At 38.7% G+C, this 25,184-nt stretch overlaps 1 protein-coding gene across 3 annotated transcripts in view; it reads left to right on the top strand.

The window, feature by feature from the left end:
• RAPGEF4 (Rap guanine nucleotide exchange factor 4) overlaps positions 1–25,184 on the top strand; it is a 145,279-nt gene that overhangs the window by 95,507 nt on the left and 24,588 nt on the right. For all 3 annotated transcript variants that reach the window (XM_066189927.1, XM_066189926.1, XM_066189925.1), the window contains 13 exons: positions 2,959–3,043; positions 6,522–6,582; positions 7,321–7,397; positions 8,505–8,651; positions 9,963–10,078; positions 13,159–13,247; positions 15,468–15,546; positions 19,992–20,142; positions 21,350–21,438; positions 21,864–21,894; positions 22,134–22,212; positions 23,354–23,500; positions 24,648–24,745. In XM_066189927.1, the coding sequence (XP_066046024.1) occupies positions 2,959–3,043; positions 6,522–6,582; positions 7,321–7,397; positions 8,505–8,651; positions 9,963–10,078; positions 13,159–13,247; positions 15,468–15,546; positions 19,992–20,142; positions 21,350–21,438; positions 21,864–21,894; positions 22,134–22,212; positions 23,354–23,500; positions 24,648–24,745 (1,249 nt within the window). The remainder of the gene's footprint in view (positions 1–2,958; positions 3,044–6,521; positions 6,583–7,320; positions 7,398–8,504; positions 8,652–9,962; positions 10,079–13,158; positions 13,248–15,467; positions 15,547–19,991; positions 20,143–21,349; positions 21,439–21,863; positions 21,895–22,133; positions 22,213–23,353; positions 23,501–24,647; positions 24,746–25,184) is intronic.

Here is a 25,184-nt window from a genome sequence, read left to right as displayed (position 1 = left end):
ATGGCTGGAGCACAGGTGCAGACCTTGCTCAAGTCCCTGTAAAAATTACTGTAGAATTAATACAGCTCCTCCTTAAGTGTTTCCCCCGTTCAGTGTGAAAATATGTCCTGACGGTAAACCCTAATTTAATAGAATGCTGTAATACAAAGCTGAACACAATAATAACAGGAGTCTTTAGAGGAAGACTTACATTCATCAGACAACAGTATTTAGCTCCAATGATGTTATGGATTACATTCTTTTTTAATGCCCCAGACTGAAGTAAGTTAGCAGTGTGACTGAAATAATAAATCTGTGTTATATGTTCTTGGTGGCTTCACTTAGCACATTTTTTCCTTAGTAGAGGGCATTTGACACTTAATCACAATGTTATGGGGTCTCTGATCTTTTCCCTTGTTCTTCTTATCTGCCAGTTTTCTGGTTAGCCGTATATTAAAAATAATCAATGATACTGCTTGGCCATACATGGCTTATCAATGGCAAAGTACTATGTAATTGTCAACATCCTAGTCACAGAGAAGCTCAGTGTCTCTGACCTTGGTAAATTCTCCAAGCACTGAACAGTTTTTATTGATCACTTAATATCACCCGAGTTCTGTCCATTAATGTGTACCCTTGTTCCCTGCCTATTCCATTTATTATCCGCTCTATAACCAGCTATTGCTGTTAGAATGTGTCCCCTGCAGAAACTAGGTCTTTACACAGCAGGATCCTACAAATCAACATCAGTGGGTCACCACGCAGGTTTTAAAGACACAGTGATGCCTAATATCTCTCCACGTGACATCTGCAGGGGCAGAAGTAAAGACTGGGTACAGATATCTGCTACAGATTGTCAGTGCTTCCAGTGTGCTAACATAGAAAACAAATGGTCATGCTGAAAGAAGAGTGTGTCCTTTTGTCTTGATAGAGATCTGACATAGTAAGGCATCATCCTTTTATGTTTTGATTTAATGTAGAAATTTCTTAATATGTTAACCTGTATTTTCCAAGACCTGCTGGTTTTGCAAGCATGTAATAAAATTAAAGTTGTACTTCCCTTTTATTTGTTAAAATCCTTACCCTTTTGTTTTCTAGCTAGTACTGGCTTAGTTTTATGCTGTACTTAATTAAGCTGCCTTGCATAAATCACTAGGAGTGTCGGCCTTGTAATTTCAAGCCAGACTCAGAAGCAGTATCTTGAGTCACTAGAGGGCATAGCAGTACCAAACCAATTTCTGGTTTTCCCTTAACAGTTTGTTTGATTCTGTATGAGAAAAGGGTAATTTAATCCAAAATTGGTTTTAGTCCAGATTTGTCTTTAATCTGGGTAATAATAAATGCATTTCGTTGGTAAGTGAAAGACAGAAGAATAAAGCTTGCTCAGCAGAGATGTCCATTGTCCTTACGTTTTCTGTGACTTCTTCAGTATTTCTTTCATCCAAAAGAAGTCTCCATGCAGCTACTTTTGTAAAAAGATGCAGTATAACTCCAGAGTGACACAGCTGGGTACTGTGCCTCACACATGATGTAGACAGACTGTTGAATCAGGAGGTGACTAGGTTGAAATCTCATAGAGCATAGTATTTCTTCATATGGCTTTCCTGATCCTCTAGGTGCTAGTCTTCTGTAATACTGACATTTTAGGAGGAAAACTTCTATCAGAAAGGTTCATTGTAGTTTTTTTTTAGGGCTGTCCAAAGATTGAGCTGTGCTGTTAATTCTTTTTGACACCACACATTGCAGACAGCAGGGTTCAGAACTGTGCTTGTTGTGATGGTGGATGTATTTCTGGTAAATGGTAAATGTAATTCTCATTTGGAACTCCTGTCCCCAGACTGGACTTCCTGTATCCCATTTACTCACGTCTTAAATTTATCCTCTCACTTGTGTCTTTGTTGCTCTTTTCTTTTGTTCTTGGCCTGTTGAATTAATTACTTGTGAAAAGGAGATTTCCTTTTCACAAATCTAAACCATATTGCTTGGAAGGACTTAGTCCTATAAAAGTAGCTTGAAATAACGCTTTAAAGGATTTTTTTTCCTGTGTGTGTCTGTATGTCACTCCAGTGTGCTGTCTGAAATTATGTCACAGGAGAACTTGCTCTTTTAGAAAATAATGTTATATTAGATACTGTAACTGAAGAGAATCTTGTGAGTGGGAAAAAGGTTGAGAGTTACTCACAAGCTCCCACAGTTCCTCCTGTGTGCTGTTTATTAGATCCTCGAAAGCGTCTCTGGCACACTGCAGTCCCCACAGTATTTGTGTCCTTCTTTAGCAATCAGAAAATTTTGCGTAAGTTACAGAAATGCAATTGTTTCAGCCACAGTGCCAGCCTCCTTACTACTCCTTGTGCTAGAGAAGAATTATTCCTTCATCAATACGTGCTTTTTAGTAACAGCAGCTTCTTGTATTTTTCAGTGAGAGAAACTGAAACTACCGAGTGGTTCTTATTTACCTTTGTGGCTAAACAGCAGCAGTGAGCATTAACTGTAGAGCAGTGGTTAGCTGTCCTTCAAGATGCTCTGTTTCATCTCAAACTTGTTCAGCAGAAGTTCACACACTCCTTTACAAACCACCACTACTGTGTTTGCTACAACTAATTAGATATGAAAAACAGTGCATGCCCCACACTCAGGAATTGTTTTGAAAGGAACAAATCTTTATGTACCGTTTCCGATTTATGTGACCATTTTATACATATATAGAACTCTTGATTTAATCAGAAAAGCTGCCTAATCAGGATCTCTCTAAGGTGGTTGCCATGGCTGCTGCTCAGTGTCATTCAGGTGGCATTCACAGAGCTTCCATCCTTTGTGTGTTTCAGTCTTCCAGCCAGAAACGTCATTCAGTCCCTGTTTAGTGAGGATGTACACTTCACTAGGCAGTACAGCAGCATTTTGTGTTGTTCTGTCCTTCTGTGAAGTATTTATTTTGGGCATTTATTGCATCTAGTTATCCCTTTTATCTTCTCTCTATAGCCCTGGCCAGAGAACTGTAGATGACTTAGAATTTATATATGAAGAACTTCTCCACATTAAGGCCTTATCTCATCTTTCTACCACAGTAAGTAATTTTTAAAATTATAACTCATCACCAAAAGGGAGGCTCAAATTTTACTTCTGGTTTTACTTCTGACTTTATTAAAGTTGGAGAGCCTGTAACATTTTCATTTATACTTTCCGCGCAAAGAATTTATTCTGTCTGTGAGAATCACCCAAGCACTGTGCAGGTGTAGGTTGTCTATTAGATATCAGATGTAATTCTCTTCAAGTGTTTCTGCACAGCTCCTGTCTCCCTCACTTGGCACAGGTGCCACTGTCTGGGTCCCTATCCATGTGTAAATGAAGGTACTGGTAACTACTGAATTGTGCAGAATTGATTTCTGTGAAGAGTCTTGGCGTGAACCAGTTAGGAGGAGGAATTACACTGTGGAAAAAAGGTGCACTGTGCAGTGCTTGCTGATTGGAGTTTGGTCATTGAGTGAAAGAAAGCTCATCAGACACATTCTCCCTGAAGTGGTCAAGAACAGCACAGAGAACCAAGGATGGATGGAATGGACAGGAGATTGCATCTGTTTAATGTCTCACCATCACTGATACACTGTGTAGACAACTGAAACAAGCTAAATAGCACTTTAATTGTTAGCAATAAGATGTAGATGCTTTCAGAAAAAGGCAACCAGTCAGAAAGTAGATCCGTATTTGATGATACCTTCTTCAGAATCTCTTGTTATTTTCAGTCGTTCTCAGTTAACTTGGACAGATGCAGCTAATTATGAAGCTGCATGACTGAAACCTAGTACTCCATTGCAAACATATGAAAACCTAAACAGTGTTTTTCAAAGAAGGTAGGCATTCAGAGTTGGTATCTGAATTTCATTGGTGTTAAGGAAACTTCACTTTTTGGCCATTTGTCACACTCCTAGCACCAGATACTGTCACTACTAGGGCTGGAGCCCCTTCACAGTGGGCAGCTCCAGTGACCTGGCAGGTCCTGCTGGATCCCTGCACATCCCCCACTCACACAGCCAGACCAGGTTTCCTCACTGCTTCTGGCCCAGGTTTCCCATAGCAGAGCCTTGTATGATGTGCTCCCTAAAGCAATTTTTTTCCCTGTGTAGTAACACAGAAACAGCTCGAGCTGGTGCATCTGAGGAGGGACCCCCAATAAAGGAACCCCTGGGCTTTTATCCTCTCACCGTCCAAGTGTTTGCAAGTCTCGTTCTTCTTCCCATGTCCTGTGCTCCTGCTGCGTCTCCCAGTGTCCATTCACCTGGTTGGTGCCACTTATTTGCTGTGAAAAGGGTTGGGAGTCCGTGGCCTCTTGTCTCTCTGGGCTCCCTCACAGAGCTCAATCTGCAGACAAACTGCAGCTTGCAAACCAAGCTACGTGCAGAGTTACCTGCACTAGATGTATTCATCAACATGGGAACAGACATCCAAAAGCCTTAAAAATCTGTGGAATGTAGAGAAAAAAGTAATTAAAGAAAGACTACTGTAAGATCCAGAAATGACCCTTTAAAAGTAAAAAAAAGAAACTACCCAGGACAGAGAGATTTCTCAATACTGCGGATGTAACCCAGAACAAAAAAATTTGAAACTTTTTGAAAGTATTTGAAAAATACTTTGAGCTCAGAAGAAAATCAAACTTCAGGTCAGATACCACAGCAAGTACCATATGGAACAAGTATGGCAAGTGATACAAACTACAAAAAATACTTGACATTTTGAAGCACAGATGATTCCATGTTTTGAGTAAGAATCTGGAAATGCCAGCTTATTATGTGCATCGTGAACTAAAGCAGAAGACAGAAACCATGACTATCTCAGAGGAAGTCTTCAGAGGAACAACAGACAGCATTGCTTCTATGAACCAGAAGATTAATGACCAATCAACTTGAAATGAAATGGAATGTTTAATTTATTTTAATAAAAAGTTTTCTAGATATGCCACAAGCAGTAGAAAGTAAAATGGATAAAGCTCAAGTCTCATGATGGTGAACTAATTCCTGCTAGAGAAGCCTGTGAAGTTAATGTAAAAACAATTATATAATATAGTGTTAAAAACAAGTCAAAGTTTGGGCTTCATCAAGTGGGTGCATTCACTGCAAAGGCCAATGACTGAATCAACTGAGAAGACATCTGAGGACATAAATGGATAGGAATGCTCTCTGCTGTGTGCAGAACAGTGCTAATGGGGTTTTATTTCCTGGCCTTATGAAAGTATCATTGCCTTTGAGGAGAATTTATAAAGGAGTTTGGTGAACTAAGTGTTACAGTAATCACAGGCCTCTGAGTGTGTTCACTGCTCATTGTACTTAAAAAAACCTGTCCAACCACCTCTATTTGTAATCTCTTTTTCTCCAGGCTGCAAAAAGGGAGTACTTTTCCCTGATTGTCAGGAAAGAGTTCTAGGAAAGGTGGCTGATGTGGTACGTTTGTACTTGGTGCCTAAGCCCCGAGGTTGGGTGGGTGCCTTTAAGTACATCAGTGCCCAAATTTTTTCCACCTATCTTAAGAGATGCAGCCATCAGATTCTCATCTGGATTGTGTCCAGATTTTAAGAGTTCCTTCACAAGTCTTTGTGACCTATTTTTTTTTAATTTAAACAAACACGACAGTGATGTGAAAATACTACTAGTAAATATGTGTTGAAGCCAGCTTTTGATCTGTATTTGGCATGGTTAAGTTACATGGTAGTACCTCTAAGAAATGGCTTGTCACCAGCTGACATTCTCCTGCTGAATACATTCATGAATACATGAATCCTGCTGCTTGGAAATTGGCCTTTAAGTCCTTGTAGACTTGTGGTTGTATGCAGGGAAACATAAAGCACACAGAAGAGCTCAGGATCATATGGGGTTCCCAGCGCTACTGCTATTTTGTGGCAGTAACACAGTTTTTTCAGTGGCAAAAAGCAGTTGTAAGCAGTGTCTCACTAGAGAAAACGGCCCAGTCAGTCAGAGTGAATCACACCAAGAGCAAAACAAACCCAGCGAGGAGGTGGCTGACACCAAGGGCAGTGTCACGTTCTCCAGTTCCTGGAAGAGGCAGTGAGCTGGATGCTTTGCCTGGGAAGCTGTCAGCAGACAGAGGACTCACCAAGTCCAGATGGCTGTGCCTTACAGCTTTGACACAGCAGAAGCAGACAGACTTACATCAGTCTGAACCGGATTTCTCAGGAGAGAACAGGAATACTTCCATGGAGTAATTGACAATCAGTAGCTATCTTCTGTAACAGATTAACTTTTACCATTTGATACTTTCTGTGTTGTTAATTGTTGATGATCATTTCACATGTGTGTGCACAAAGAAAGAAGTGAAGACCCGTATCTTAAAGATGCCCTTGTCTGAGCCATTTGGAGCCAGGAAATGTAGCTCTGTAAAGCCAATCAATAGGAATTAGGAGATCAAGTGAAGCAGACCAATGACTGATCGATGACGCACAGGGAAGGAAAGTACAGTGGGGTTATATTATGTGACCTCATCACCAGGAGGAATGGGATACGTATAATAACTATAATTTCTCTCTCTATTTTAAGGTAAAACGGGAATTAGCGGGTGTCCTCATTTTTGAGTCACATCCCAAAGCAGGAACAGTCTGTAAGTAAATGGAGTCCTGTCAGATCTCTTTCTCACCTGTACTATGAACATTTAAATTCCTAATGTTTAAATGGAAGAGCAAAACTTGGATGCATTCTTCAAACTTGATTGTCACTTCACGTTTAAAACCTAGGTAGTAAGTGTTAGCTTAGTCTGTTGCCAAATGCAGGGACAATACCAAAATGAATTCTGTATCCTTGGTTGTGTGTATGGATCACCTACAATTTGGGTGTGTTTTTATCTAGAATTTTTGGTTCAACCAATCTCTATTTAAAATGTATTTTAATATAATCCTGTATTTTAAAAAAATCTTCTTGCACAAAATTAAGGATTTAAAATGGTAGATTACTCAGACATGTTTATACTGAGATGTTTTAGCGAATGAATATTAAATTCACAGTCACTAGAGAACTAGGTTAGAACATGGTGCTACTAGTGGGATCCAACTTGTGTGCTAATTAGTAATTGATAACCCGACGTATTGACAAAGTAGCTGTTGGAACTGTCATAGAAAAAAAAAGCAACTTTTACATCAGTGTAAGAAAATAACCACTATATGGGTAAGAATTGTTTTTCTAAATTCTGAAGGCAATTGCTTTTAAAATCATAGTATGCCCTTTTATAAGGTAGACATTTACGTGACTGTAAAGTTACCTTGAATTTTATTGGGTGCAGAATCTGGCCCATTTATATTATGAATAACTATATTCTAACCATAAAATCTTTTCTCTCTCGTAGTATTTAATCAGGGAGAAGAAGGTACTTCTTGGTACATTATCCTAAAGGGATCAGTAAACGTAGTCATTTATGGCAAGGTATTTTTTTCAGAAGCTATTTTATATGGTTGTTATTCTTGAAATTGTAAGAATAAACTTCAAAGGAATACAGTTTAATTTAGGACAGAATTGCTTTGTCTGACAAAACAAACAGATTGTAATTTTTTTAAGAAATGATCCAGTGGTTTCACTGATTATACTTCCAGTAGATTGCTCTATAATTTTGGGATATATTACACAGTTTCTGAATATAATCCATCAGATTTACATCAGTATCTTTAGGACAAAGTAATTTGCTGGAATTTGGTGAATTGCCAGATCTCTCTCATGTGGGTTTTGCCCCATCCCTTTACCACCATGCTGTCATGCATTTGGATGACTAACTGTTCTCATGCATGTCTGACAGAAGTACTGCTTTGTGACTGGTGCTTCTCGGGTTGGATGAACCTCTTCCAAATTTATGCCAGCTATTCCTTTTAGTTAAGCCACAGACCAAAAAGCATCTTTATTAAATTTCCTGTTTATGAGAGAGATTTTTCAAGGCAAAGAAGTGGATCTTGGTACACAGCGATCCCTTGGGTCTTTAAAAACCCTACTTCTTTACTGATTTCACATTCAGTGGCTGAGAATCCTCCATTGGTAAACAAAGCACTTCACCAAAATCTAGCACAGGGTCCCTGGTGCTAAATCTGCTCCTAAGTAACACATATTTAGTCATGTTTTTTACAATCACTGGGTGGGCCAGATCCTCTGTTGTCAATTTGGAGGAAACAGAGCGCTGCTGATGTACAACATCTGGAGATGTGTTCTATGTTACTTCTGCAAACCTGATTTTATTTTTTAAGACCTCTATAAATAAAAAACAAAATAGTCGACAACTTTCTGTCTTCAGCAGGCTGAGAAGAATCCTTCAAGCTGAATGTAATTTCAGAGAACAAGCTGATTCTTTTCTGTTCTTGCCTCTCTTTCATAATAGTAATAACCAGCTATCAAGTATTGTTTCCTAGTCATTATTTTGGCTGTTGATTTCCTGCCAAATAGATTTGTTTTGGTATTTGATTGTGAAGTCCAGTGTTTGTACAAGGACTTTCAATAGAATCCAGAGTAATGATGGGTTTCTGCGTGTAAATGTTTTGCTCTGTGCAGGGTGTGGTATGTACTCTACACGAAGGAGATGATTTTGGCAAGTTAGCACTTGTGAACGATGCTCCCAGAGCAGCATCCATTGTTCTGCGGGAAGACAACTGCCACTTCTTGAGAGTGGATAAGGAGGACTTCAACAGGATCCTTAGGGTAAGAGTGGGACAGGCTGCCCTCACAGTGTGATATCAGAACTTGCAAGTTTTTCTAGAGGCTGTCATTTCTATGAATATATTAATAACCTCATTTGTAGTATGCCTGATTGTGGCACAGAGATGTGACAGTCTAGAAGGTCAGGTAGAGAATACGTTCATCACCTTTCTTCTCTCAGTTCCCAGCTCAGACATGAAAATGCGACCAACTGGAATCTTTGGTCTCTCACATTCTGTGAGACCAAAGAATCACAGAATCTAGCATTTGCCCTGCTCAGTTTTTCCTTATGCTGCCCAGGATTTCTTGGTGATATTCCATACAAATATTGAAATAAAAGAGATCATCCCTTTTCCCACATAGGTCAGTGTCAGATACATTAAATTCAAGGTTTCAAGGCAGAATCAAGTGGCAAATGGAATAAGTTACAGATGTCTTTACACAGATGTCTTTGTCAGAGAACTCTAGAAAGATATTCCCAGACTAATTTTACAGTTACTCATTTTAGGGTAAATGTATTCCAAAGTGCAACTGCAGTTCTCTAAATTCAGGCTATTTTGTGGTCATTCATAGTAGAGGAAGTCAGAACTAGTATCATCCAGTATTTGAACCTATGTATGCCCAGTATTGCAGCAATAAAACCAGTCCAGAAAGGGTACTCCACTAGAAAAATTATTTGTGGTTACTGTACAAAAGGGAATGAGGATCTCTTCAGCAGTAAGGTTGGGTTGGCTGTGGAGACTTACAACCGATCAAACTTTGGTCTATACTTCCAAGAAGATCCAAGTCCACAGTCTTACTAATTTTACCTGTGTTTTTTGAATGCACATTATACTTTTTTCTTTTTCTACTATGAGTGAGCTGGTAGAAGAAAACGAACAGTTTACTGAGCTAAGACTTGCTATCCCTAAATGCTGTTTTCTTTTTATTTTAAATTATTTTTTTTAGGGAACAGTCAGATTGTAGAAAATAGTGCTTGTATATGAGTGGGGATAGAGATTACATTACATTACATATGGCAAGTTATGGAGAGACTCTTTTTAAGCAAACTTCTTTTAGTTTTGACATCTCCATAAAATGGAAATTTTTAACATAGTTCATGCTATAGTCTCTCCCACAATTCTCTGCTTCATGCTTTGGCGCCAGTGCTTCCTTCTTGATTCTGTCTGTGAGGGAAACAGAATAAAGATGGATAAGTACAGGGGGAAGGAATCAACACCAGTCTTTTGTGTTTGAAACTCACGCGGTTTGGTAGAGTAACTTATCAGCCAAATCAGGTGCAGTCGCATTTATTAAAAGTAACTTGTCTTGCAGGATGTGGAAGCAAATACAGTAAGACTCAAAGAACACGACCAAGATGTCTTGGTGTTGGAGAAGATCCCAGCAGGAAACAGAATTTCTAATCAAGGAAATTCACAGCCACAGCACAAGTATGTTTTCATTCAGTAGTGCAAATGTCGGACAATTACTAACCTTTTTAAATGGTACTATTATCCAAACAATAGCATATTCCCTTTTGGTGGAAGACTGCAGTGACTATAAAGTTTTCTTTTTTTCGTCATCAGGACATGCCCCATACTCAATAATATATCCATTTCTAGCAGCACACCAGCTCTGTGTTTTTACACAATAATTCCCTGAAGATCTCAGTGTAAATACTTACCTCAAGTAATAGCTTCCAAATAGACTAAGCATGGAGATTGATGAAACCGTGTTAATCTGAGTTACTGTGTAAAAGACATGAGGAAAATTCATTGTTTTATTGTTAAATACAGATATTTTTATTTTGTATTTTGACCTCTAGATGCTAATAAGAGTTTGCTATGCACAATTTATATACAAAACAAACATCTCATGCAATGAAAGTTGCAGAGCTTATCTTACAGAATAGTTTAGCACTGTAATAGCAGTATTAAGTGTATTTTCTTTTCTTATTGAAAGGGGAAAAGTACAATTCTGTTTGGATACTACTGTGCTAAGAGTAGAGTGAGGCTATTATTCTGAACATTGGTAAAACCTCTAAAGGCTATGCAAATGTGTCATTTGCAAATGAATACACAATTTTCTTCAGAAGCATTCAAACAATTTTAACAAGTTTTGAATCCTTTACCCTGAACCTCACTTTCTCTCTATTGTGCAATACTTCAGGTACAGTTTTTATCTCATCTGGGATTTTATATACTTACTTTATCTGCATGACTCAATCCAAAGATTTATAAGGATTTGTGAAGGTTGAATAAACCATTCCTTGCATTTTATATACACATTTCACATTTTTCAGGAACTTCTATTTCATTTTTCACTTGATCTATTAAAACATCTAGAAGAACAATCTATGGTACTAGGTAACTGTGTCCTCTTACACAGGGGGTTTTTTTGTCTTAATGAGGGGGAACTTGACTGTAGCCAGTGGATTTGCATCAGCAACTGCAATGCAGAGCAGCTTGGTCATAGATTTAAATCCATTTTCTTGGGTCTGAGACTTTTTTCATGCTTTCAAAAGTGAAAGTTCCATTTGAACATTTTGAAACGCTGCCTTCCTTGCAAACTCTTTGCACCAGAATTACTTGTATTATTTATCATTTTCAGAATTTGATAAAAATAGCCAGAGATACCTATGGTAAAGGGTTAAGTTAGACTCTATTTTAGGTCTTACATACCAGGAATATTTTCAGGTAAAGCTCAGAATTTCATGTATGTAAATATTTTACTCATTTGATTAGGTTTTGGGTACTGTATATGTGCCTGCAAGGGAGCTTTTGCTGACAACTATGACAAATAGACATAAGTTACTCAAAAGAGAAAGTTACCCTGAAGATTCACTCTCTGCTTTTCAGGAGTTGGATTACTTTGTTAATACTGTGTTGGCAGTGTCTGTATGTTTAAAGCCTCCCAAGTGAGTTCACTGGGTTTGAGGATGATGCTTTCTTTCTTAGTAAATAGAGTAAGTGGCTACATTTATGGTTGAGGGTCCAAACCAAAATTATCAATGTTTCTTGATTTCCAGAATGTGTTAATGAGATGTGTTAGTTGAGTGTTCAGTACTTTTGAAAATGACTGCCCAAAAGAGAAGCTTAACAGGCACCTCTTCTCAGGAAGAAACTAATTTTCTCATCTTGGCCTTGGGGAAAACTTCACTTTGGGAGCAGATCCTTTTGGTTACAGTTTAGATTCCACTGCCTCCTCTACGGAGGAGACGGAGCTCCTACACAGCTCCCTGAGCTGTGCTTTCAAGCAGTGCCAGTTTCGCTTGGGAGGACTGGCTCTGAAGTTATCACTCCCAAGATCTAACTCTTCATGGGTGATCACACTCATGCAGGATGAATTCAGCAGCCCTGCAAGTCACTTCACTGTTCATTTTCACTTTCATATTCAGAGTACAGCAACCTGTGATTTCTCTGCTTCACTCACTTAGATACTTGGTTAGTATCTCTGTGAGAATGTGCACTGGCTTAACAAGTGTTTGTGTTCTTGGGACATCAATACAGTTCTTCCAAAGAGGTTGGCAGGTAAAAGAACTGTGACGGTCAGTGCTCAAAGTGAGGAGGAGCTCCCAGGAGCTCAGCTCCACCACTTATTTCTCAGCAGGAGCGGAGTATCTTCACTTCTCAGGGTTTTTTTCTTTCTTTTTTTTTTTTTTTTCTTTTATTTTTTTAAGTTTCATACTTTATCAGTTGAATTCCCAAAAAAAAAAAAAAAAAGAAAAAAAAAAAAAGAAAGAAAGAAAAAAAGATGCAAAGATTGAAAGAATGGAGGGAAATACACAAAAATCTGATCCGTGAGAAAAGAGAAAAATAAGATGACAGGACAAGTTTTCCAATATCATATGATATTCTTCTGGTACTTAAAATCTTGTCAGTGTTTTTGCATGAAGCAGAAAAACCTGGCTGTTGCACTAGTTCTCTCACTTCACTAAATTAATTCCAGAAAATGGTACAATCCTCAGTTTATTGACTCGAAACACTTACTTCAGCTATGCAAGGCATTGCACATATTTGAAGATATGGTGTGTTATTTCATTGTCTGCCCCCACCTTCCCAGACCAACCTCTGTCAGTCATGCTGAAGGAAATTGTTTCCTTGCTCTGACACTGATATACACTAGTTCTTATTTCAGGCTCATAGTGAGCCTGTTATGACCCTTTAATGACTGCAAGTTGCTGTTGTTACTGAGATACTTCTTCTCAGTGGAGGAGCATTTCTGCTTGTACTTCTCTGAGTTTGGACCATTGCTGCTCTGCTGATTGTGGTGTAACTGTAGTGATGTTATACTGAAGTACTTGTGTGAAGAGGGGCTGTCTCTCATCCCTGAGCAGTTACTGCTCCTAGGTTTACAGGGGGGAAGTCAGCAAAGGTTGGAGTGGTTTTGTCCTAAGCATACAGAGATTCTGGTCAGAGCAGGTGTTTGGCACACAGCAGCACAGCAGTCCTGATCTTCTTGCTGGCATGCAATTATTTCCTGATTAGCGCTTTTGGCTATGAGATGCTAACTGCTCCTTTCCTTCCCTCAGGTATATTGTGATGTCAGGAACCCCAGAGAAAATTTTAGAGCACTTTCTAGAAACTATGCGCCTTGAAGCAACTTTAAATGAAGCAACAGGTACCAACATGGCAGAAGCTGTTTTATAAGATGGATTTGCTGGGGGAACACTGGAATGTGATGCTTTGAAAAGCACCTAGTGGTATTTTTTCCCAGAAGAAGAACTGTCTACTGCTCTGAAACAACCCCAAGAATAATTAAGGAAATCCAGAATTATTAATAGCAATCCACTTTTCCAAGCCTACTCTATTGTATTTGTAGTTTTAGGTCATTTGTAGTTGAAGCAAAATCCTTCAGGGTGCCAGGCCAGCAGTTATGACTTCAGTTAGGTACAACCATAAGGCCTGGACAGAGAGCCCCATTAGTAATGGTACTTCTTTTTCTGGAGGTTACTCTAATACTGTGAAATAGCTTGATACCTCTGGATGTTACACTGTGCTAGTATAAATGTTCTCAAATCTTCACATCACATTTAAAGTATCACAATTTAAATTTTGTGTTTGTGATACTTTCCCATGGGCAGGGAAAAAAGAATCGTTACTCAAAGGAGAACTCAACACAGCATGGGCAGAGGCCCAAGAATGCAGGTTGCTGCATCTGCACTTAATGGGCTGCTTTTCATTAGTGTAAACAGAACAGAGAATTTACATCTAGGGATATCGATGCTTGCAGGCGTGCATTTTAGTAAGTATTTTAATTTTTGAAAAGAGTCAGACACAAAAAATGCTCATAATTCTGACAAAGTAATGCATAGACATATATTAAACTATGTAACATTGCTTTTGCAAATTCTTTTTGCACTATAGATGTCTGCTAAGTATATATTCAAAAGTGTTCTTAAATCCATTTAATCTGTATTGACCTCATAGTATTGGAGAAGCCTGTATAGTGGTCCATAAATGGTGGAATAATTGAAAAAATCACAGAAATCCTTTTAAAGTGTATGCTTTCTCTACTTTAAAGATAGAAAAAAAAGGGTCCTTTTCATAGATACCTCTTTACTAGAATTCACTAGAAGCAGAATATTTTTCTTCAGGCTTACAGCTATATAATCACAAGTTTGCCATCTGCAGTATGCATGTATTATATGTTTTTCAAAAGCAAATTATTTTAAAATTTTTTAAAACATTTTTCCAAAACATCTAGTGACACGATTGTACCTAAATTCCAATACGATATAATGTGCCACAATTCATAAAGTTATTTTTAGGATGTAGGATCGCAGAATGCTGGAAAACTGAATTTTTCATTTATGCATTCCTTTAATTTAAGAGTATTTAAAGACCAGTTTGCTCTGGGTATTACAATAAAAAAATGCTGCCCTTCCAGAGGTGAGTTTTGTCAACTGAGAGATACTTTCATAGAGGAATTATACAAGTGGAAACAATGATGCAATATTGCATTGCCCTGTTATTTTCATATTTCTTCTGCCATCCCTTGCAATGTTTGTAGATGTTTCTGTTATCTCAAAAGTTCCACTGTAGAAATTATACCTTGGGGTATTTTGTTCACTGTTTCTCAGTGATTCAATAAAAGCCTGCCAAACTCATTCTGGCCTCTGCAGCCAGGCTTTTTAACTCCTTCTTGTTGTCACAGATACAAAGATAAGGCAAACTGGGATTTACACCAGCTCTACCACAGGTCATTTTAGCAGAAAATACAGCTTGCTGGGTTTTGCCAGAGAAAATCTCAGTCATATGGTTCATAAATGTTTTAATGTAATGTAAATGTAGCAGCTGTGATGCTTTTGAATCAAAATAAACCCAGAAATTTGACTGTCCATTTACCTCTTTTAGGCATTCTACTCACTGCTAGGAAATCAGCAAAGAATGAAATTATTTGCCTTCTCCTGTGTAGGATATACTAAATGTGCTGCCTGGTAGTATTGTAACTCCTAAAGCCAAATGTTACAGCTCTTTTTAACTGCCCCGGTGTGAAAGGCCTATATTTTCCTTGAGTAGAATTCCACACTTCCAGAGAAGTATACCCAAATATTTCACTTTTTTGCTGTGCAGGATCTCTCTTTGACACTGGCAAATGCCTGTTAATGTAAGTGCAATATAAATTTATGCAGACAAGACTAAAAGCTTAGTATTTTAGCTCATATTTGTTCATTACCCTTTTTGTACATAATGCCTACAAAGAAAGGGCAAAAAGACCACTTTATTATCTGCAGAGGGCTAGTAAGATAGTTCAGGTGAAAGAAGACTTATCCTTGAAAGCCTCAAGCTGCTTGCAGAGGCTTAATTGACTGTTTTCTTTCTTTTTTTTTTTTCACAGATTCTGTTTTAAATGATTTTATTATGATGCACTGTGTTTTTATGCCAAATATTCAGCTCTGCCCAGCCTTGATGGCACAATATCCTTTTTTGAGAGAAAAGTTAAGTCTGTTTAGCCACATTACCTATCAATGATGAAAGTGAAGCTTCCCTCTCTCAAGAGGTGCATCACGTTCATGGAGGCTGTGCCTTGTGAGTAGATTCTCAGTGCCTGACTAGCAGCTGCCCATAGCTCAGCAACTCTGAAATGGATAGTGTGTCATCCATGAGGAGGTACGGTACAGACCATGAAAACTCTGTATTTCCTGTGCTGATTGCTGTTGCAAGTGAAAGAAATGTACTGTCCCTCCACCAGATAAGTGAAATTACATAAACATTTGGGTTACCCTTCCTATATCCTTCCTGTCTTCCTAGGGTTCTGCTGAGCTACAGCATCTACATTTTAACTGGGATAGTTATGTCTTGGTGATTTCAGTGGTCCACTTTATAGCTTGCAAGCTGCAAACTGCCTCTAGCAAGAGGCTGCCTGGACTTGTAGACTAATGGGTAAGTCGTTCCTAGGCGCTGTCCTAATTGTTATGAAAAAATAGTAATAATCTGTACTAATGCAAACAAACTGCAAGAAACTTCAATTGGATGTGAATACTAGGAGATGAAATCTTAATAGTGGAGAGCATTGACAGCTGGGGATGATTCTCATACTCTCTGTATGTTTCACAGGAGTCTGTGAAATGTCCATCTGTCAACTACTGGCACGTTATTTAGTTTGGGGATCTGTTGGACATTGAGAGTTTTCCTTGTGCACAGTGACTTGAAGCTATCAAGTGACTGGGAACATTAAATAAACATATAATGTTTTCTGTTTTATAGAATTCTGACAGGGGTATAATAACTTCAGCTCCCTATTTATTTGTTTAGAATCGCAATGGTGTGAAAGTGCTTTCCTTCAAGCTCAGTGGGGCGAGTGACATCTGGGAAAGCTCACCTCCTGAAACCACAAAATAGAGCATTGTGTCCTTGTCTGGCAAGCTTGAGAATCCATTTGTGTTACTACTAGTGAGGAGAGTAATTGTTTTGAAAACCTTTGGACCCATGAAACTGGTCTGTTGAAGATTGTTCGCACACCTGAAACAAACACATTTTCCAAAATCACATTGTTTTGGATATCAAAAATATTATGAAATGTTGTTGCTGGCAGCACTGAGAGGGGAAGAAAGGGCAGCACTTTTAATGTTTGGGGGGTTTGGTCCTGATTCATGTAGCTCATATTATTCAGTCAGCCCATTTGAGATTCAAGTTCTCTATCCTCAATTATAATTGAATACCTCTATCTAATAACTGGGAAAATCAGACCCAAAAGCAAAATGTAGCTCATTCTTTATAGGGGAAAAGCTTTTCTGATAATTAAAGTTAAGGATAATCACACTTAAGGATAAATACTCACTTGTGATGAAATCTGTTCTGGAGAGGATGCTAAGACCATGGTCTTAAGTGGGTCATGGCAAGCATCATGTTAATTCTTTTCAGAGAGGAGGTGAAAGTAACTGGTATCCTACTGCTTTAGTGTTAGCTTTTCCTGGAGCTGAATTATTATTTATTTAGTCCATTCTGAATATGGAAAAGCTAACTGTGCTTTGTTGATTGTACCATTGAAATTTATTGTTAGAGTTGAAAGGTTCCTAACAAAGCTCATCTTTTTGGAGCAAAATCACTCTACAAAAGTGTTCGCCGGTGCTGTGAGACTAAGGAGAGATTAGTTATGCTCAATGAGGAAATTAAAACAGAAAAAGAAGAAAGGTGATTCAGACAGCGACTTTTTGCTTCAGCTCCCAATTTTGAATCAAAACGAGTCTATTTTCCTACACCCACTTAGGATACTATTTTAGCTGGCAGCATACAAGTATGAGTAGAGTTGGACCACTGAAGTGCTTTCAAGCATGGTACAGGGTATAAATTATTTGGGTTTTCACTTCTTTTACAGCAGTCATTTGTAAGTTATTTTAATCCTGAAAGGAATGGACAGGTGCACCATTTTTTCCAAGTAGCATTATTGCTTGCTGTGGATTCCACACTTTTTCTGTGCTGTCCTTTGGCACACCAAGTCTTTTTCAGTCATTAAAGAATATAGATCCTGAAATATGGAAAAAAAACCCCAAACTTGTGTTTTATAGGGAAGCAAAGGGCACGCTCCCCTGTCCTGGATCAGGATGTAAGTCCTGTGTGTTGGACCAAGGCCCCTGTTTCCCTCTTCTTCACAGAATGGAAATGGACAAATTCTTGGAGCTACAGCTTGTCAGAGGGAGGCAGGACAAGGCCTGAAAGAAAACCTGAAATAGAGCAGCAACTCCAAAAGTGCACTTGGGTTAGTGCAAGCGTGTGAGCAGGGGCGTGCAGGGGTGCACCTTTAAAGGACCACTCTCTACATACTTACAAAAGTATAAACTCCTCTTTTGCTCTCTGTAGATGATAGTTCTTCAGCATGTTTCTCTACGAGTGTTTTGCTAACCTCCTCTACTGTCGTGCCACCAAAAATGTTTGCATTCTGTTGTAGCAATTATCTTACACAGCTCCTGATACAGCTGAGTCTTCCTATGCAGGGAAGAACACCCTTCAGAATTGCTTCCATTTCATAGCATGCTAAGAGAAAATTAGAAATATATGTATGTATTGAGCTCCAACCATATTGGTGTTCATAAATATTTTGCAGTTATCTGACACTTGTTGCAAGTATACATCACAGTTTATTTCTGATTGCAGTCTGTAGTGAAGCTGCATCCTGAAGATCACAGAAAAACGTGAGAACTCTTCATTGACTTTCCCTGTGATAATGTTAATAAAAGCGAAATCAGTATAAATGAGCAGTAAAAATGCAGAAAAATTACCAATGCCTGTGGTGAGTCAGTTAATAAGAAAGTAAAAATACATTAAATAATTATAGTGTTTGAAAGGAAATATGGCATGAGAAAAATGACATAGTAGAATATTAAACTTGCTCCCCAAGACATTGGAGCACATAACTTAAAATGAATTATTTACTTCTTGTGACCTTCTGACTTACTTTCTGCCTTAATTATACTGTCATGTTCAGTTCTCTACTAATTTTAGACCTTTCTAAATGAAATGAAAATGCAGATTTCCGAAAGTTTGTCAGTCAAATGAGCAGCCCAGTAACCCTGGTAGAATGTCAAATCTCTGCAGGGGCTTTGGGCAGTAGGATCATTTTGAAGTCTGATTTAACAGGTACTTTTCCCCATTGCCTTTTATTAATAGGATTGGTAGAGATTTTTCTCTAAATGAGAAGCTTAGAATAAATATCTTTCATCATTTGTATTCCTCATTGATATTTTTATTTTCTAATTAACATTTTAATGTATTTTGGTGCAGCAACTGAAAGTGCATCTTGAAAGGATGCAAGGATGCTGGACATGGCTGTGAGGGATAGTGTCAGTATTTTGATGTTACATGTTACTATATCATTTGGAATAGCATTTCTCACGGCAGTCCAGAATCAGGATTCCAATAACTGGGAAGCAAAGTTGAAGATGTTACTGCACTCATTCTGTGCTTACTTCCCACTCAGCTGTCAGTTTATTTGGAACAGTTTAAATATATATTGTTAACCTTTTTTCCAGAGAGAAATAGATACACAAAATGTCATATCCTGTTTCCTCTGGAGATACTTCATTTTCACACAGGTTAAAGGCTCAAATTGTCTCAATTTATTATCCAATGTGCCTTTACTTTTTTTCTTGTTTTTTTTTTTTCTTTCATTAAATGTTTCTTTTGGCCTTTTAGCTATTAGTCTATTTTTGTAATGTTGACACTTTGTCTTTAAAAAGGTCAGTAAAATGTTTCCCCTTTTTTCTTACTGTTCATCACAAAATAACTTTCATAAAGTATTGTGTCCTAAATACACCTTATTTGACCCATTGGAAATGTCTGATTTCCTTATGACAATGTGGCTACTACAGAATTTATTATTTTACCTTGTGTTTCTATAGTCAGTTTAGGCTGTAAATGTCAAAGTCTCCCTCCCTTAATGGGGCTGAGGTTCATCTTGAATTACAATAACTTGTAAAAACAAAAGAAATAACAGTGGTTGTTCATTCTGGTAGTCCTCACAAATGGAAAACTGCAATTGTTAATAAACACAAAGTGACAGTTTTCTTTTTCTTCAACTGTTTCCAAAGAGGAACGAGGCGCAATATCCTTCTTCAGTCTCCATGGTTAATCCTTTTTGTTGCTTCAAGTGTCATTTCTGTTCTGTTCCCCTACAGCAACCACCTATGTGGTGGAACTGTGATCCTCCCTGTGCTCTTCAGAAAATTCACTGTCATTTTACTTTTTGGTGTGAACGTGAAAAGTTTGCAAATTGTTATGCTAGTGGATGTCAGAATTTAGAAGTGCATATTGGAAAATTATGTTTGAGCACCCTGAAAGTGGTTTCTTGGAAGTCAGTTGTTCGTGAATTTATACATTGTTGGATATTTTCAATCACCAAAAGTTTTCCTTGACACTGTGGCACCTATCATGCCCAGCCTTCTCAGGGTACAGAGCAGGAGAAAATGGATTATGCCCTCAACAATAAAAGGCGAGTCATTCGACTGGTTCTGCAGTGGGCCGCTTTATATGGAGATTTACTGCAAGAAGATGAAGCAGCAATGGCCTTTTTGGAGGTATAAAGGAATCATTGTATCACTGGAGTGAAAGAGGTCATTTCAAAGGGCAAAGTTTATTTCAGTTTATAACTGCTCAGGTTTGGCTGCAGACGGTGAAGGCACCACAACAGTGTTTGAACCATTGCCAGCCTCTGGACCTCTGAAAACAGCGTTGCGGGTCCCTTTCAAAGTGCTGCATGGGTAGCTTGCATTATAGCATTAGCTGAATTTGCTTTTTCTAGTATTTTCTTGTGAATGGTTCAGGGGTTCTACAAGTTGAACTGGAGGGCTGTTCATGCCTGCCTGAGGTGTGCCAGGAAGGAGCTGGAGGGCTGCCACTCTACAGAACCAAAAGTCCTTTCCATTTGAATGAAAGCTGTACTGCAGCTATTGGAACTTAAGATGTTTGTCTTCAGAACCCTTGTAAATTCTTTGTGGTAGCTGCCATATTCTTATATTTCTAAGATAAGAATGCACTGCCAATGCCATGTTAAATGATCGTGGTTGCCATTCTTACTATATATTGTGTTTATGGAACAGAATCCCATATGTTACTGGCTGAATGAAAGTTGTTGTCCTAAAGAGCTTAAAACTGAATCTGAGATTTAGCAGAGGGGAATAGAGAGGGGCTTAAAGAATGGTAGACCCCCCAGAAGCCCACATGGGAAAGCTTTTCAAGCTTTGGAGATGCCCTAGTCTTTCATTGATCCAGAAGTTAAAGAACAATCACTAGCTGCAAGCACAGAGATCCTGCTTTGGGATGGTTTTATGTAGATAGAACAGGAAGAGGTTTGAGTGGGGTTTAAACACGGGTGATACTGTAGAGGGTTGGAGTAGCTGAGAGTCAGTGACTCAGGAGCAGATGAAGCACTGAAGACTACAACAGCAATGAATACAAAACTGTATCATGCTAAATTATTTGTGGATTTTTTAGTCCTTATCCTTGACAATGTGAAAATGCAGGTTTTACACAAACAGTCAGTGGTTACAGAGTGAGCTAAGGAGCCTCATCAGGCTTCCCTTCTGCATGTATAACTCTTGCTTTAAACCAGCTGGAGATAAACAAGTAGAAGTAATAGAGGGTTGGGCCCAGCATGTGTTCCTCTATGCAGATTATCATTCTTTATAATCATTAAGCTATCAGATGTCATCTCATAATCCTCTCTCCTGAGTACTGCTCATTTACCCCTACAGTTATTTAAAGACTGTTCTGTATCATTTACAGGAATTTTATGTATCTGTATCAGATGATACTAGAATGATTGCAGCACTGAAGGAGCAACTTCCAGAGCTAGAGAAAATTGTAAAGCAAATGTAAGCATAGTTTTGCTTCTTTCCTTCCCCTGCCCTTTTTCTCAGTAAATTGACGAAGAAAATTTATTGGTTGTATCTATTAAAAAGCCATTTTGTGAATGACACTCAGTTATATGAAATAGAAAGTTTGCATGCAGGCTTATTTGAATTAATTTCTATGGCTGTCTTTTCCACATCACTTTTGCAAACACCATACCCTCACTGAGAGATTGACAGAAGCTTATTTCATGCTTCCGTGAACTTTGTATAATATTTTTTCTGCCTTGGTCCTAGATTAACTGTGATATCATCTAGTCTTTTCATATATCAATATCATTATATTGATATGCTAGGTTGACAAGTGGCTCATGTTCTGTAGGTGATTTGGTACACAAAATCTTCCCAATGATATTCAATTATATATTCTCTGCTTTACCGTTTTATAGTTCTGAAGAACCTAAAGCACCACAAAAGAAGGTAAGAAAATATATTTGTCCATTTTCTCAAGTAAAATTTTAAGCCCAGCCATTTCATAAGCATCTTCTCTTTAGTAATCATCAATATATTAAAAAACCACATCGAGAGATAACTTTTAACATTGTCAAATTTGCATTGCTACTCTTTTTCCTGCCATTGATAAGAGATGTATTGTAGTTCATCTGTACCACATGTTGTTTATTCTTGCATTAATGTGAATCTCAATGATTTGTTTTCAGCACAAAGTTCTTCTGCAGCTGTTCAACACAAGTGATGATAGAGCACAGAAACGCCAGCCTATCAGGGGCAGTGATGAAGGTGAGTTTCTTCTCTGCCAAGTTTTCTTGAGCCACTGACATCTATATAAAATTTTCTGTCTCAAAAAAAGGTCTAAAAATAAATGCAAGTACCTATCTAGAATTTTGAAACCTGGCCTGAAGCCTCTCTTTGCTTTTGCTAGCCCACTATTCTCCATTGTTGATCTGAGGTGCTCCTGGTCTTTTCCCTTAGTTACTTTTGCTATCAAACACTGCTTCCTCAGAGGAAGATGTAAAAACCTTTAAAATAAGGAATGAACAAAACAGAGAAGAACCAAGACACTAGTAACGGCAGTGCAATAAAGAGTGGAAGCTGAAGGTCATGTTTGAGCCTCTGTCTCCCCTATGTAGTTTGAGCTAACATGCACAGCTGTTCATTTGCAAGGTAGGAGTGGAGCAGATAATCGTGCCACGGACCATGAATGTAGAATCCGAGAATTTAGGCCCACAGCCTCAAAACCAAAATCCTCTGGTTTGCCCTGTTGCTGTTGTTTGATTCTCTGAAGAGATTAAGGTAAAATTTACAGCAGTGTGTCAGAATATAATTTTCAGATTTCTGATAAGGTACTCTTAAAGGTTGTTTGTGGAACTTCATCACCTAAAACAGCTGCTTCTTCAACACGTTTGATATTTAAGGATAGCTCTTGCTAATGAACAGCAGTAAAACCAAGGTAACAAAATTCAAGGTCTTGTAGCTGAGAATGCTGGTGGCGTAAATCAGGGCAATACAAGAACCATGTTAAAAGATGAAACTAGCTACATGTGAACAAGCAGACATTCTGCCAGTCATGCAGCTTCTGTTGTCCATAGTGGTGTTTCTAGGCCTATAAAGAGGGAAACAGTTCCTGCTGCCAGGGAAGTACTACCTCTTGTGTCCTGACAGGCAGTAACTCTTTTCATCCGGCTGCACCTTTCTCATTCGTAGGACAGGCAGCTCACTGAACACTGCAAATCCAAAACTCTGGGAAATCAGAGATTTCTGTACTAGCAATTAGGGAGCATCTGAGGAATGGGGAACTATGTAGTGATTTATTGTTGCTTTGTTTCATTTGTGAGGAGTGGTTACTGAAGTGTAAGCAATTTGTGTGGTAGATCTGTGGTTTTTACAGGTGGAATGAACTGTGCAATTTTTTTTTCTTTAGTTCTGTTTAAGGTGTACTGCATAGACCAAACCTACACCACTATCCGTGTGCCAGTGTCTTCTTCTGTGAAGGAGGTGATCAGTGCTGTAGCAGACAAGCTGGGCTCTGGAGAAGGCCTCATCATAGTAAAGATGAGTTCAGGAGGAGGTACTGTACTTACATCATCTTAAGCACTCCTCAGTTATGATGAAGCAGAATTTTTGGAGAGATTGAAAGACTAGTTCAGTCAAGGTTTTATACCCATGTGCATGTTCAGCTCTCACACAAGTCCTAATTGAGAGGCAAGTCCTTCCTCTACTGCAGGCACAGACTGCCGCTCACATGGGAAACAGGACCAATGGAGAAGCTTGTGTGTCTGCATGTTACAGAGCACAGCTGTGCTGATTTTCCTTCACTGTCAGACTTGGAAGAGTTTTTTAACAACAGACTTGAGAATCAGTAATGTCAGAAAACACTGCAGTGCCAGCATTCTGGCAGTGGTCACTACCATTTTGGCTCCTCTGTCCATGCAATCCACTACAGAGCAACTTAGTGCCAAATGCACTGACCCAGTGTTTGCAGAGGGTCAGGGATCAGGCCCCCCTCTAGGCTGTGGAAATGCAGGAGTAACTGGAGGGTGAATTCTGCTGGAGAATTGGTGTTGTTCGGGTGCTTTGACTGTGTGGAGAGACACACAGAGGTAATGAGAGCTGTGTTGGAAGGCATTTTTGCAAACAGTGGTGCCTGCCAAAAATGGCTCACTTCCCGAGAACTGACACCAGGCAGTTTTACTTTTTGCAGTTGAAACAATTCTTTATTGTCAGATTAACTGACCTCCAACATATGCTGGAAGAGACTGTTTGGTAAGTTACTTCATTTTCTTTTCTTTACCTGTGATGTGATGCTCTTTCAGAAATGTTGTAATGCATTTCTATCACCTCCTTGAGCAGTTATTGCCTTCCAGAGCAATTTCTATTTAGAACAGCTCTCCAAATGCTTACAGCTCAGCAATGAATGAATGGACTCCTTAAATAGGCTTAATTTTTGCAGGTAGTTTGTAGTGATAGCAGCACAGGCTTGTTAACCTGTCTGTACAGTTTGGGACTGGGATTTTGGTTCTGTAGGAGACTGGTTTGGGCTGAACTTGCCACATTTCTCTAATAAAGAGGACCTTGCTGTCTTCTATTCTGTATCCTGGACATTGGGTTTCTGGGCAAAATTTGTTCCCAGGAGGGTGAGCTGTGTAGCTGGTGGATCAATCCTGCTGTAAATTCTTTCTCTATGTAATAAATAATAATTTCTTTCATTTTTACAGAAAAGGTTGTGCTCAAACCTCACGATGTTTCAGTGTTCACCACTCTCAGCGTTAATGGCCGGCTGTTTGCTTGCCCCAGGGATCAGTTCGATTCTTTGGTATGTGTGTGTGCAGTGCTCAGGAATGTCAGGCCTTTGCTTTATTTGAACACCTGGCCGTTTTTGCATTATCCACACTTTAGATAAAAATTAGTGGGAACATTCAGAACAAAGGGCTTGTCACACTGCAATCGATGAGCCCTGAAAATAAAACAAGCTAATGTCATAATTCCCTAAAGTGGACCAGAAGAGCATCCATCTGATCCACATAACAAAACTTGATCCCAGTAGTCTCTCTGTCACAACTGAGCATTTAGGAAGAGCTGAGCATTGTCACCAAGACATGCAATAATTCTTCATTACAGAATTATCTCCTCAAAGTCATAGAGATATATTTTCTAAGATAGATGTAATCAATTAAAGCATTCTGGAGATCTGATTCCAGCAGTAAATTTCTTAATTTTTTTTTTTATTTCCCATCCCCACAAAATACTGTGTC

Source organism: Chamaea fasciata, unplaced genomic scaffold, assembly GCF_029207755.1.
Source record: "Chamaea fasciata isolate MVZ Bird 193981 ecotype frontalis unplaced genomic scaffold, bChaFas1.0.hap1 SCAF_8, whole genome shotgun sequence".
Classification (NCBI taxonomy): domain Eukaryota; kingdom Metazoa; phylum Chordata; class Aves; order Passeriformes; family Sylviidae; genus Chamaea; species Chamaea fasciata.
This window is presented reverse-complemented; position numbering and strand designations above follow the sequence as displayed.